Genomic DNA, 14,878 nt, shown 5'->3' with positions numbered 1-14,878 from the left:
CTCATTCTGGTCCTCATTTTATGGGTAAGGAAATTAAGGCTTGAAAAATTTAACTAGCTAACAAGTGGCAGAGTTAGGATTTGAACTGTGGTCTAGCTCTGTCTAAGGCCCACTCTATTTCTATGACAGCATAGGGCCTCCATAGTAAATGTTGAATAAACATTTACTGGTGGAATATGTGAGCACACATGTATTTTTTTAAATTTTATTTTATTTTTATTTTATTTTTGGCTGTGTTGGGTCGTTGTTGCTGCGTGCGGGCTTTCTCTAGTTGTGGCGAGCGGGGGCTACTCTTCGTTGTGGTGCGTGGGCTTCTCATTATGGTGGCTTCTCTTGTTGCAGAGTACAGTCTCTAGGTGCACGGGCTTCAGTAGTTGCAGCACGTGGGCTCAGTAGCTGTGGTGCGTGGGCTTAGTTGCTCCACGGCATGTGGAATCTTCCCAGACCAGGGATCAAACACATGTCCCCTGCCTTGGCAGACAGATTCTTAACCACTGTGCCACCAGGGAAGTCCAGCACACATGTATTTAACTGGAATACTTTGATAGTGTTTTGGAGCTTCATCTATTACTGTTCTCTCTCCCATGCCTCCCACATCTATTGTTGCTCCAAATATACTTTTTAATTTTTATAGCAACATCAGTATAGTTGTCTAGCCTGTTATTTATTTCACATATCTCCTTGAGATTTTTTCAGATATCTCTGTATCAGTGCCTGTGTGGTTTGTTTTAGATAGAAGAATTTGAGGACCATAGGTGCTTCTTGCACAAAACCTAATTAACCTTCATGTTTGGATATAGGCCTAAAATGATGATAATTTTTTTCCTTCTGTTTTGTCTGTAGGAAGATAAAATAACTACACAACTGACTCAAAACACGAGAGAAATTCAGAAGGTCAGGGATGGAGCCTTGGGTTCCCCAGTGGCCGCCTCAGCCAGCAGGGAGGCCCCCAGCACCATCAAGGGATCCAGACCTAGGGCTTCAGAGAGATAGATACTATCGGCCTATTCGTCACTCTTGGCACAATGGAGAGAGGGTCCATCAAAGACAAGACATGGGCAGGAGCCCCCAACCACAGCAGGATCCTGGGGCAGACCACCAGCAGCCTCATTATGCGTCCAGGCCTGGGGAATGGCATCAGCCTGTGTCCAGGGTTGACTATTATAAAGGTGGTTATCCCAGTCAGTTGTATTCAAGGTATGGGTTTAGAGCTTGGAATTGACCCAGCTCTCCTAAATGCTTCCAAACAGATTGCTCTTTTCCTTGTTCCTTTTCCTTTTATTTCTCCTCTTTTTCTTCTTTTTCCTTCTCCACCCTACTACACTGACTTAGCTACACCCTTTCCTCTCCCAAATTGGATTTTGGTGACTGAAAATATAATATTTTCCTTTCTTTATCCCCTAGGGGAGCTTCTTAAAGAAGCCATCACAATGTGATTGGGTGATGGGCGGAGAGGGTAGAAAGAATGATGAAATTCAAGACAGCAGATGAGACCCTCTTACTCTGGGATCACAAAAGGCAATGTTTGTAGACTCTGGAAAAGCTTTTCCTATGGATCTCTATAAAAAGTTCCTTATCCTCTTTGGAAGACTCTGACCCAGGGTTAGCACTGACCCACCAGCACCAAGAAGAGCCCTAGTGCCTAGAACATCACCTAGAGTGTGATGGGTACAGAAAAAAAAAATGTATTGAGTGAATGAATGGGAACTTTAAAAAAATCAGAGAAAGCAGATACAAGCTTGTAGGCTCCAAATTCAGAATGAAGAGGTCTCAGTGAGGTAATTCTAGGAGAATCTGGAGTTCCTCCTCCTGGACTTCATATTTTATGGAATGTTGCAAGCCATCTATTTTCTACTTTAACTTTTTCAGGTGGGGTGATGTTTTCCTGCCTCCAGATTTAGGTTTGAAATTATGACAATTATTGTAAAGAATTCTGCCCCTATGAAATAGTAAAGAATTATTAATTGATAAAGATACTAACAACATGACGTTCCTTTGTTGAATTCTCGAAGGAAGGTATGTTAAGGACAGAGGCAATAAAAGCAATCAGATTTAAGATGGTCCAACTTGACTTTTTCATCTCATTGCCATCTATAATATGCATGGGAATTACAGTGGTATATGGGGCACTTACAGTCTTCTTGGGAAGGGGTTTCCTAAGGTGATGTCAGAGCAGGGTTTTCTCAGATAATATTTTGTGTTGTTGGTTGTGTGTGTATTGGAGGAGTAGGAGGGATCATGGGGAGGGAGAATGAGACACTTGGCTATGGTTTTGCTATAAAAATTGCAGTGTTGTTCTGACACAACGGTCCTACTCCTGCTCTGATTCTGGATTTTTTGGTTATGGCATCCAGAATGAACCGTGGCTTTAGAGCAGATTCTAGACGGGGGTCACAATTCTGTCCTCTGAAGTTGTTTCGTTTGTCAAGTCCTCCGTTGGTTTTTCTCTTTACTATGTTCATCCTTGAATGACTGGCCTTCTTTGTGATTCTTTAGGCCGGGCATTGAGGAGCTATATCAAAGCTATCGCTCTCCAGCCCTAAGGGAAGAATATGCTTATGGAAGTTATTACTACCGTGGACACCCGCAGCAGCTGCGGGAAGAAAGAGGTACGGAATAATCTCCAAGAAGCCTTTGGGATGGTGCAGCTGGTCGGATAGGGCAGAGGGCAAAGGGGCTGTGCTCGGAGGCTCACCCTGGGCCTCCTGCTCGGCTGAGGTAGAGCCCCAGCCTCACCTGCTTCTTTCTTGGCCAGATGAGGCCACAGCGATGACGCTACTGCTAAATGTCTTGAGAAGAAGAGATAGAAAAGAGTCATTTTTCTTTGTACGTGTAGATGATGGCACTGAAACTATTACTACATTACTAGTATTGTGGATAGTTTGTACTTCATCCATATTTTTCTTCTAAGATTATAGTCTCTGACCAAGTAACAGTGAAGTCAGTTCTTAACAGTGAAGTCATCAAGTGTGTGGCTGGGCTGTAATGAGTCTGACCATCATTTACCCTGAGGGAGGCAGATATGTACAAAAAAGAACTTAAACCTTACACCAATAGTAAGGCTTTAGGTATGTACTAAAGGCATCTTCCGACCTGCTAGCAAAGAGAAATCTGTTTCAACGTTGAAAACACAAACATCTGTGCGCACACATAGGATCCCCGCTGTTGTACCATTGTATAGAGCCGTGCTAATTGGTTCAGAGAGATGCATCTTATGGACTTTCACTGTTAGCTTTTACTTATCAACTTTACTCAATTTGGCAAATACGGTCAGCCCTCCGAATCTGCGGGTCTGCCTCCAACTGATGATTGAAAATATTCGAAGAAAAGAAAATTCCAAAAAGCAAAACTTGAATTTGCTGCTTGGAGGCAACTATTTGCATAAGCACCTACATTGTATTTACAACTATTTACATAGCATTTACATTGTATTAGGCATTATAATTCATCTAGAGATGATTTAAAGTATATGGAGGGTGTGCATAGGCTATATGCAAACACTACACCATTTTATATAAGGGACTTGAACTTCCCCAGGTCCTGAAACCAATCCCCCCCGTGGATACAGAGGGATGATTGTATGTTTTTATACCTGCTGTGCTCCAGTAACTCAGCTTCATGGCTTGCTAGTGTCTTTCTGAACTTTTAGGAATAGGAAGTGACCTGTCTTTATTTTGTTTTTTCTGAGGGTGCAGTGCCAAGGCAAGGGAGTCCTTATAACTGGCATGAAGATTATCGAGATCAAAAGTACCTGAATGAACACCAACATGAAAACCAGAATAGTCCGTTTGGAACAAATAGTGAGACCCAGCTCCAGTAAGTGTGAAAGGAGAGGCCGGTTCAACATGATTCAGCCAAATGCAGGCTATGTTAGGCAAACCTTATGTCATCCGGTTCTGGTCCCTCATCTTCAGAAGCCCGTCTGCTTTTGTTCTGGCCACCGGGGTGTGAGAGTAGCCTGGATTGGCTGGGACCAGCTGTTCACATGGACACTAGGCGGAGGGATTCTTAATTCTGAGAGGTGATTCCCAAAACCTGTGAGATTACTTGAGGTCCGTCTTAGAGGAGGACCTTAATTCTATGTTGGCCTCGGAACAGATGTGGCCTTGCAGAAGTTCTCCTGATTGGGTCCTGCCTGGGGCTGGGGTGCTTCTCCTCTGCCCCCTCCTGTGCCCTGAGAATGGGCTCTCCTGTGGGATAAGGTGAGCAGGGAACAGCATTTTGTTCAAGCCCCTGTCTGGTGCCCTTAGACCTGGTGCCTTAACCCTGCCTGGAACTCACCAACCCAGCTGCTCTGATTTAACTTATTCCAGGACGTCAGGCTACAGAGACTGAGCCTCCTCTGCAGGGTTTGGGGCCACTTCTAGTGACTGTACTATGAACCACAGGAGCTCCTGTTTTTCTGGTCTAATAGACTGAGGCGGAGAAATGGAGGAGAAGGCTTTTCCCTGCGACACACGGGCCACCCCGACACCTGCCCACGCTTTGCAGCAGAACAGCCTCCAGCAGAGAGAAGCTCAGCCTTGCTGGCCTGCCCTGGACCCCCTCTCACCTGCTCCTGTCATTTTGCCGCAGATCTAAGCGTTGGAACCCTTATAAAGACAATCCTGCTTCTAACTCTGGACAGGAGAGACCTGGGGACTTACTTCTGGAGAGTCCGCTAACTGGGGCCCAGAAAAACAAGGTAACCTGAAGTGACATGGGGCTGGTGGTCTGTGACAGTGCATCACACCTACCCTCGTCAGTAGCGGCAGAGCAGGGCCCCGGGGGGCGGGGTCCCCAGTGGCCAGCAGTCTGAGGGGGTCCCATTCCTCCCCAATTGGCAGAGCCTCTACACCCACCTCTTCCTTTCCCTGCTCCCTGTTTCAGTCTTCTGGATCTGGGGCCCTGATCTGGCCCTTTTGCATTCTTTTGCCAAGTTGGCTGGATCAGGAAATGTCACCCAAGTCACTCCAAGGTAGGAAAGAGAAGAGGCTGTCACCGGTACCCTGGTGGATTAGCAATTCGGTTTACCCAGGAAGTGGGAAGTTGCTAGAATCTTTTAATTCAGATCTGAAAAGTGGAATTTTTCTTGACTCTTCCATCTCTTTTTTCTAAAATCTTACTGTGTGTATCAGCTGGGTTACAAAATGGAGCTCTTGAATTTTTTTTACAATAAACTTTAAATTTTGGAATAATTTTAGATTTATGGAAAAGTTACAAACATACTACAGAGACAAGCTCTTCATTTTTGACAGTCTTGTATTAATTTTGTATCCCTGATGAGATTTGTATGATTTGTGGGGACAGTTTCTTCTGTACACCTGTTGCTTCACAGGGCGGGGCACCTATTATGACTAACAGTAACAGCAACACAATAACAGCAGCCATACATATGTACAGCACTTTACAGTGTGGACAAAGAGCTTTTGTAGCCATTGTTTGCATCCATTGTTTTACAGTCCTCAGGATGTAAGTTCCGTGAATTTCTTGTACACCTGTATCCTTAGGGAAAGCATAGCACCTGGAGCATAGTAAGTGCTCATTAAACAGTTGGTGAATGACTGCAAGAGTAAGTGCTTGAACTATATAGGGTAGGTATGATGATGTACATTGCAGATAAAGGTCCTGAGCTCAGAGAGTCTAAGTCACTTGTTCAAGGTCACAGCACTTGGTATTGACAAAGCTGGGATTGAATTCAGCCTCCCTGACCCCAGGACCTGCACGCTTCCCACTAGGCCACAGTGAATCCTTTAGCAAACACCTGTCAATTGAATTATCCCTTCTTTTCCTTTCAGCACATCCACATTCATTATTTTTATTTGCATTTTGTTGCTTTGAAGAAACACTTGGGAGGACCATCTCTCTGAAAGTGCTTCTGATTCTTCCCATGTGTTTTGTTGTTTTTAATTTCCAGCCATCACTGACCGAGGAGTCCAACCTTCTCCAGCAGCACGAGTCTGGTCTCACCTCCAGCAGCTATGAGCTCAGTCAGTATATGGCAGATGCCCCTGAGCTGTACGACCCCATGGCTGCAGCGGCTTGGCGTCCAATTCAGGCTGGTGGGTATTGAAGTGATCAAAGGAGTTGGCTGAGTCTGTTGAGAAGAGGGCTGGGTGGCACATGTCTTGGAAAGTCACCTTTGCCCTGTATTTCCAAGAGCAGACCATTTGTCTGCCTCATTTGTGTAGGTAGGTCTCCTGAGTAGAGTGGCCAACTTTGGCTCCATTTCCCCCCTTTTCTCTGGTACTGGAGATTGCATCATAGCTGATTCTTGGAAGGGAACACTGCCGCTAGCCATCATCAGGCTGGGAGAGGAGGCACTCAGAGGTACTGTTAGGTAATAGGTGAAGAAAGTAAAGACCAGAGTCAGTTTGGGAAAGTGAAGGCAGGTCACAAAGTTCTGGATGTAGGAGGCTTGCCCTGAGTACTGGAGCTATGAGAGCCAGAGTTCCCAGCGTTTCACCATTGCTGGGAGTCTGGCCCTGGTACATTATCATTTGGACCAAACCAACAACTCCTTGCATTATATTCTGACATATTCTCAGAGGTTCAGATCTCACTCGGAGCATGGGCTTCTTCTAGTTATGTAGCCCATCCAGAATCTTATCTTGGTCCCAGGTGGAATTTGGAAAGAAGTGTGTCTGTGGAGTATTTCTGAAGTAAAGCAAAGCAGTGGCAGTAATGCTAACAGTGTCCATCTGTGTCTGTTGGTCAGAGGACATCTCGGCAGCTGGTCCCAAGACACCCATGAAGTTCTACATCCCTCACGTGCCTGTGAGTTTTGGGCCAGGAGGTCAGCTGGTGTGCGTGGGTCCCAGATCTCCCAGTGATGGACAGACGGCCCTTGTTGAACTGCACAGCGTGGAGGTAAACAAGATTCTGTGTCCTCGGAATGTCAGCACTCTGCTCCCTGCTTCCCTTTGCCTGAGCCCTGGGCATCTCCAGGAATAAGGTGCTCTTGGAGGGGACTGGGCCAGGCACCCTGTGGATTGGTGTGTGTGTGTGTGTGTGTGTGTGTGTGCACGCGTGTGTGTGTGTGTGTGTATGAAGAAATGGCTGGGGCTCTTCTGTGAGAGAAGTAATGCTAGACTTCTGTTTTTCCTGAGATGCTACTGGGTCATATTCAGCAACTAGAGAGCTCATTTTTGTCCTCTGCTTTCTCCATGAGGCACTGAGCCACATCCTAGGATCACGGCTCTGGGTTCTGATGTTGGACTTGACTGAGCAATGGGGCACTGGGGGGACATAGTCTTGAAGACCAAACTTGATTTTTTTGTTCCAGGTTATTCTTAATGATTCTGAGGAACAAGAAAAGATGAGGACTTTCTCAGGACCCCTGATTAGGTAAATTACCATAAGAGCTGCAAAATAAGGGCTTTTGAAACCTATAAAATCTTCCTGCCCAGATCAGCATTTTGGGGATTTGTTCTTGACTTCCTTGAAAGAAAATGTCTCTCCCCGTTGGAGTGGAATCTCCGTGCTACAAATTGGAGCCAAATGTGGCCTGAGCCATTTTGACAAGCAATTTGAGTGTTGAAAGGCAGAAAGAAAAATTAACTTAAAGGTTTAAAAATCTGAAATCAGTTCTATTTTACAAAGCCTACATGGTAAGGGGTTTTAGCGTTCTGTGTACTTAATAGTACTTAAACTGGTAGAAGAGTGGAACACAGCCTGGGAAATCATAGGCAAGTGGGTCATATGGAAAAATTTTTTCTGGGGAGATAAGTAACATGGCCAGCATTTGAGTTACTGGACAGTGTGCAAGTCTGCCCTCTGCAGGATTGAGCTAGAACTGCTTTTACATTGCTAGTCATGTTACCGATAAATATTCAGGATGCTCTTTGTCGTGGAGAGAGGAGTCCTGGCTGGTGTCAGAGGTGAGATAATGCACACCAAAGCCCTTAAAATATCATCACTACTGTGTAAATGTGTTCTTATCCTGAAGCTTCCCCCTCCAAGAAAATCCCCATAGTATTTTGACAGTTCCTTCAAGTAAAAATGAGTGTTGTCTCCATTTCTTACACATAAGTATACAGATGTGGGGTAGAGCACCGAGCTGGGTATTTGGACACTAGGGTACTGGTCCCAGTTTGATTGATTTCGTTGAATGATCTCAAGTAAATAATAATTCCTGTTTATTGAGCACTTACATACACTACACAATTGGCTAATTCCTTTTTGTACGGAGGTAGACTTTTAAAAAAAATTTTAGTTTGAAATATAGTTGATTTACAATGTTGTGTTAGTTTCAGGTGTACAGCAAAGTAATTCATATAGATATATATATACATATGTATATATATCTATTCTTTTTCCGATTCTTTTCCGTTATAGGTTATTACAAGATGCTGAGTTGGAGGTAGACTTGTTAACGATTCCTATTTTAGCGAAAAGAGCCGAGGCTCAGAGGAGATAAGAAACTTGTGTAAGCTGAGAAGTGGCCAGCTAGATTTCAATGCAGGGTTGTCTGAGCCCAGAGTCTGTGCTCTTCCTTGCTACCAAACAGTCATTTCAGGTCTCTGGGCCTCAGTTTCCTCCTCTGTAAAATGGAGAGGGTGGACGAGAGAATCTCTGAGGTCCCTTCCTGTTCTATAAGGAAACAACTATGCTGTAGCTGTAGACTCACTACCCCAATCCTGGGTTGTCAGGCTTCTACCCCATCTCCAGCCCCAGCAGCACCCTCACACTGTAGGAGGGGACTGTGGTCCTACCCGGGGGACGAGTCTTTCCCTCACTCTTTGCTCCCTGAAATCTCTCCATAGGGAAGATGTACACAAGGTGGACATTGTGACGTTTTGCCAGCAGAAAGCAGCGCAGAGTCGCAAATCTGAGACACCGGGGAGCAGAGACTCGGCTCTACTGTGGCAACTGTTGGTTCTCCTTTGTCGGCAGAACGGGGTCAGTACCACCGCGCTGGCGGGTGGGCAGGTGCAGGCTGGGCTGGAACTTAAGTCTTCCTGGGAGAGAGAAGATTCGGCTTGTGGCATGATTGATTATAAAAGGTAACATTAAAGAAGCAACAAATGGCCTCAAGGGGAAAAACTGCTCAGATGTCAATGCCAGTTTGCTAATGCTAACCTTTCCCCTCCCCTTCTCCACTAGCCTGGGGTTATCGCCCAGTATGATACACCTAGGAGAGTGTGCATTTTTCTGGTCATCTTTGTGGCTCCTGACAGGCAGGAAACAAGCATGATAGGGAAGCTGGAGTTTGAAATACAACAATCTAAGAAGGGGCTGTCTTGTGTTTGCATGTCAGCCTCCTCCTGAAGAGGGCAGGTGCTCTGGTGCCTTCTTCCTTCAGCCTGGGCTGCCAGCATGAGGATGAATAGGATTCTCTCCCAGGATGGCCCTCTTTCCCTTGCAGTCCGTGGTGGGGTCTGACATCGCGGAGCTGCTGATGCAGGACTGCAAGAAGCTGGAGAAGTACAAGCGGCAGCCGCCTGTGGCCAACCTCATCAACCTGACGGATGAGGACCGGCCAGTACTGAGCTTGGGGACCCGGAACTTGCTCACTGGGGAGATTCCCCCCAGCGTGGAGACGCCTGCACAGATCGTGGAGAAATTCACTAAGTTGCTCTACTATGGAAGGAAAAAGGCAAGTGCTGTGCCCGCTTTTGCTTAAAAAAGTAACCAGCATCCCCACCACTCACCCCTCCCAATTGTATGAGTGACATATACTCATTTTATAGCACTTAAGTTCAGAAAGGTACAAAGAAAAAGAAGAACACCCACAATCCTATCACTAAAAGATAATGCCTGTTAACATTTTGATATATTTACTTCTGGTATTTTCAATGCGTATATATTAAAAATCAAATTAAATTACATATACAATTACTTCTTTTTTTTCCCCTTAAGAGTATATGGTGAAATACTCTCATGGCATTAAAATGTACCATTTAAAAAATGAACTATATTCTATTATATGAATGTATCACATTTTATTTAACCAATTCACTGTTGTTGAATATACAGGCTATGTACAGATTTGTCACCCATTATAAATTATACCATTCGAACATCTTGTTGTATAAACCTTTGGCTGATTTTTTAAGATACATTCCTAGAAGTAGAACTACTCAGTTAAAGGCTATGCACCTTTTTTTTTTTTTTTAATTTTATTTACTTTTGGCTGCGTTGGGTCTTCATTGCTGCTCGCGGGCTTTCTCTAGTTGTGGCAAGTGGGGGCTACTCTTTGTTGCGGTGTGCGGGCTTCTCATTGCGGTGGCTTCTCTTGTGGAGCACGGGCTCTAGGCGCATGGGCTTCAGTAGTTGTGGCTCTAGGCATACAGGCTTCAGTAGTTGTGGCTTGCAGGCTCTAGAGCGCGGGCTCAGTAGTTGTGGCACATGGGCTTAGTTGCTCCGCGGCATGTGGGATCTTCCCGGACCAGGGCTCGAACTCATGTCCCCCGCATTGGCAGGTGGGTTCTTAACCACTGTGCCACCAGGGAAGTCCCAAGGCTATGCACTTGTAAAAGGTCCTTCACATATACACTAAATCAGTTTCCAGAAAGTTTGTTTACAAATGATATCCCTATCAGTTATATCTAAAATATACCTATCAATACTGAATACTTTAATTCCACTGATGAAGTGATGCCTTGTTTATTTTTTGATATGTAAATTAGAATTTATTTATTAAAATTTTTAAATTGAGGTATATTTGACAAAATTGTAAGATATTTAAAGTGCACAATGTGATGATTTGATATACATATACATTGTGAAAGGATTCCTCCCATTTAGATAATTAACACATCAATCATCTCACGTTTCCCTATTATTTTATGCCTTGTTCAATTTTGAAGTTGAACTTACATTTTACAAAAGTCTTAAATATTTGAATACATGATTGAAATCAATTTGAATCAATCTAATTAAAAAAATCAAAAGATGAAAGGGATATAATGGGAGAAATGATGCTGTCCCCCACCCCCTCCCAGCCATGCAATTTCTCTCATTGAAATATCCAGAGATATTTTCTGCATATATAATTATCTTCTCCTTTTTTCCCTTATAGCATACTATGTACCATTTCTTTACCTTCCTTTTTTCATTTAGCAAAATACTTTAGGAAACACTCTATGTTGGGGTTGGCAAATTTTTTCTGTAAAGGGACAGACAGTAAATATTTTAGGCTTTGCAGGCCATGGGGTCTCTACTCAACTGTGCTGTTGTCCCCTGAAAGCAGCCACAGACAATCTGTAAATAAATGCGTGTGGCTGTGTTTCAATAAAACTTCATTTATTGACCTAGAAATTTGAAATATATATCACTTTCATGTGATGAAACATTATTCTTCTTTTGATTTTTTACAATAATTTAAAAATGTAAAATCTATTCTCAGCTTGTGGGCTGTACCAAAACAGGCAGTGGGCTGAATTTGGTCTTCAGGCCACGTTTTGCTGACTCTTGTTCCTTATAGTATATAAATACCTTCCTCATTATTTCTTATGGCTGCATAGGTTTCTACAGATAAATTATAATTGATTCAAGTAAACCTCTATAGATTGACATTTAGATTATTTCTAGTCTTTTGCTGTTACAAATAATGCTGCAATGAATAACGTTGTCATTTTGCCCTGTGGAGAGAATATACGTAAGGAAAGTTTGTGGAAGTGGAAGCTTTGGGTCAAAGAGTATATGGTTTGTAATTTTGATAGATATCGACAAATTGCTCTTTTAGAGGCTGTAGCGATTACTCTACCAGCAATGTATGAGAGTGCCTGTCTCCCCACACTGTCACCAGCCCAGTGTGTTTCCAAACTTTTGGATATGTGCCAATCTGAGAGGTGAAAAAATGTATAGTAGTTATTTGCATTTCTCATTATAAATGAAGTTGAATATCCTTTAATCTGTGATAACTTTTTGTCATGGATTTTCCACATTTTCCTGTTGGATTTTTGATCCCCCCTTATTGATTTGTAGGAGCGCTTTACTTTTTTAGGATTTTCTGTCCAAAATCACTTTTTTGGGGTCATATTTAGAAAGGTTTTTCCTGCTTCAAAATTGATTTATGAAAATAAAGTTGAAGTACTTTTGTGACTTCACCTTTACATTTAAATCTTTAATTGTGTGTATGTATTTGTATGTGATGTTATCTTTTAAATGAGTGCGAGATATACTCAGTGAAAATTAATGGGATCAACTTATAGCGTCTATATGTATGTATATATGTGTGTGTGTGTGTGTGTGTGTGTGTGTGTATTCATTATATAGTAGGGACTTGCTATTTCACCAGTGATTCATTTATTCAATAAACATTTATGAAGCAGTCACTACTTCTAAGGCATTGAACCCAGTCGGGGGATACAGAAATAAATCAGTGATAATCTCTTTCCTTAAGAATGATAAATAATGACCATAACAACAGCAATATAGCGAATATTTGAAAAATACTTTCTATGTGCCAGATACTCACTTAAACCTTACATGCATTATCTCATTTATCTTTGTAGTAGGTCCAATTCTTGTTTTATGTATTTACCAAGGAGGAAAGTTAGTAAATAATAAAGCCAGGGTGTAGATTTAGGCAGCCTGGTGCCTGAACTTGGGCTTGTAATCACCACATCACCTGTCATACATTGACCCAAAGGTAAGCGGTGGGTAGGTAGAGCACTATGGGAGTTCAGGGTGATCTATGAGGAGCTGGACACCACAATATCTTTAAAACCTGTATTAACACTTGACTGGGGTCTTATTTCTGGCATTGTGTGAGATTGACATCCTTGGTATAAGTTCTCAGTTTCCTCACTTATTCTTTTTTTTTCTTTTTAATAGTAATATTTTATTTATTTATTTATTTTTATATTTATTTTTGGCTGTGCTGGGTCTTCGTTTCTGTGCGAGGGCTTTCTCTAGTTGCAGCAAGCGGGGGACACTCTTCATCGCGGTGCGCGGGCCTCTTCACTATCGCGGCCTCTCTTGCTGCGGAGCACAGGCTCCAGACGCGCAGGCTCAGTAGTTGTGGCTCACGGGCCTAGTGGCTCACGCGGCATGTGGGATCTTCCCAGACCAGGGCTCGAACCCTTGTCCCCTGCATTGGCAGGCAGATTCTCAACCACTGCTCCACCAGGGAAGCCCCTCTTCACTTATTCTTAAATTATATTTTTGGAGATGCAGATTTTTGAGTAAACTAGTAATTCTCAACCAATCATTAGTAACTCCTTTAAAAAATACTATTATGAAATAGTTTAACATATATAAAGAGCATTATTTTTTAAAGATTTCACCTGTTTTTCTTTTTTTAAAAATTTAAGTATAGTTGATTTACAATTTTACGTTAATTTCTGCTGTACAGCAAAGTGATTCAGTTATACATATATATACGTTCTTTTTCTAAATATTCTTTTCCATTATGGTTTATCACAGAATATTGAGTATAGTCCCCTGTGCTATACAGTAGGACCTCGTTGTTTCAAAAAGAGCAATCTTAATGTCATTTTTACTTCTACTGGATATGAAGCTGAATTTCTTAACTGTGATTGTTTAAATTTATTCTCTCTTCAAAGAAGATAACATGGGAGATGTTGGGATAATCAAATAAATTTTCATTTGTAGGTGGAAATACCTCATTAGTGACCTCCTGTCCAAAAATCACATTATTTGGGGGGCACTAAGGAAATTATTAATACCAGGTCAACCTCACATATAAACTAAGCTCTTACTAAATAGTTTTGAAAAGTAAATGAAGAGGTGAATATGTGTGTGTATGTTTTAAAATTTGCAGCTTCAAACCCGTGTCACCAAGTTAATGGTGTCATTAATTTGACGTATGAAGTTGATAGTTAACAAGCACTTGATAGTAAGCAGTTAGTTACAGTATTAGGTGGGGGTAGGTTAACTATTATGTATACTGGCTTAAACATAACAGCAGCCTCGGGATTTCCCTGGCGGTCCAGTGGTTAAGACTCCACGCTTCCAAAGCAGGGGGCATGGGTTTGATCCTGGTCAGGGAACTAAGATCCTGCATGCTGCGTGGTGCAGCCTAAAACAAACCAACAAACCAACAAACCCCTACCCCCCCGAAACCATAATAGCAGCCTCTTTCTTTTCATGCGAGAGTACTGGGCAGGTGAACAGAAGATGGGGCAGCCCTCCTCCCTGTACTCACCCAGGGACTCAGCTGTAGGAGTCTCCACCATCTTCAATACAGAGTCTCTAAAGTTTCCGGAGTCATCTTCATTCCAGCCCGATGGGGAAGAGGCCATGGAGGGTTGAGCACAGGGAGGGGTTCTATGGGCCAGACCTGGAAGCGTCACACATTGCTTCCCTTCCCATCTCAGTGCCACACCTCAGTGCCAAGGAGGTGGGAAATGCAGTCCAGCTCTTGGCCTAGGAAGGGGAACTTGGATTTGGGTGAGGAACTAGCAGTCTTTGCCACAGTTGTTAATAAAGAAATGGTTCCTCGAGAGGGGGTATTGGTATGTGTATGGCTTATTCATTTGGTTGTGCAGTGGAGGCTAACACAATATTGTAAAGCAACCATACTCCAATAAAAACTAATTAAAAGATAGAAAGAAAGGAAGGAAGGAAGGAAGGAAGGAAGGAAGGAAAGGAAAGGAAGGAAGGAAGGAAAGGAAGGAAGGAAGAAAGGAAGAAAGAAAGAAAGAAAGAACCAATGCTGGGGGTGAGATGCTTCTCTCATTTTTTGGTGCTTAAAAGTATTGTGTGACTTTGGCTAAAGAGATAAAGCTAACTGGAAACTATGTCTGACGGGGAGCTAATAAAAGTATTGTGTGACTTTGGCTACAGAGATAAAGCTAACTGGAAAGTATGTCTGACGGGGAGCTAATGCAATCACATAAGGGGTTTGATAAGGTGAAGGCTGGAGAAAGGGGCAGCTTAGAGAGAAGTACCTGCCAGTTAAAGCCATTTCTCTACCGTTCCTTTCTCA

At 42.9% G+C, this 14,878-nt stretch overlaps 1 protein-coding gene across 1 annotated transcript in view; it reads left to right on the top strand.

The window, feature by feature from the left end:
* SEC16B (SEC16 homolog B, endoplasmic reticulum export factor) overlaps positions 1-14,878 on the top strand; it is a 93,871-nt gene that overhangs the window by 56,420 nt on the left and 22,573 nt on the right. Inside the window, exons 4-12 of the mRNA XM_057552418.1 lie at positions 844-1,197; positions 2,497-2,609; positions 3,696-3,816; positions 4,576-4,684; positions 5,897-6,041; positions 6,698-6,849; positions 7,265-7,326; positions 8,745-8,880; positions 9,347-9,577. Of these exons, the coding sequence (XP_057408401.1) occupies positions 902-1,197; positions 2,497-2,609; positions 3,696-3,816; positions 4,576-4,684; positions 5,897-6,041; positions 6,698-6,849; positions 7,265-7,326; positions 8,745-8,880; positions 9,347-9,577 (1,365 nt within the window). The 5' untranslated portion in view covers positions 844-901. The remainder of the gene's footprint in view (positions 1-843; positions 1,198-2,496; positions 2,610-3,695; positions 3,817-4,575; positions 4,685-5,896; positions 6,042-6,697; positions 6,850-7,264; positions 7,327-8,744; positions 8,881-9,346; positions 9,578-14,878) is intronic.

This window comes from Balaenoptera acutorostrata, chromosome 1, assembly GCF_949987535.1.
Source record: "Balaenoptera acutorostrata chromosome 1, mBalAcu1.1, whole genome shotgun sequence".
NCBI lineage: Eukaryota > Metazoa > Chordata > Mammalia > Artiodactyla > Balaenopteridae > Balaenoptera > Balaenoptera acutorostrata.
The sequence above is the reverse complement of the archived record's forward strand: the minus strand, read 5'-3'. Positions and strand labels throughout refer to the sequence as shown.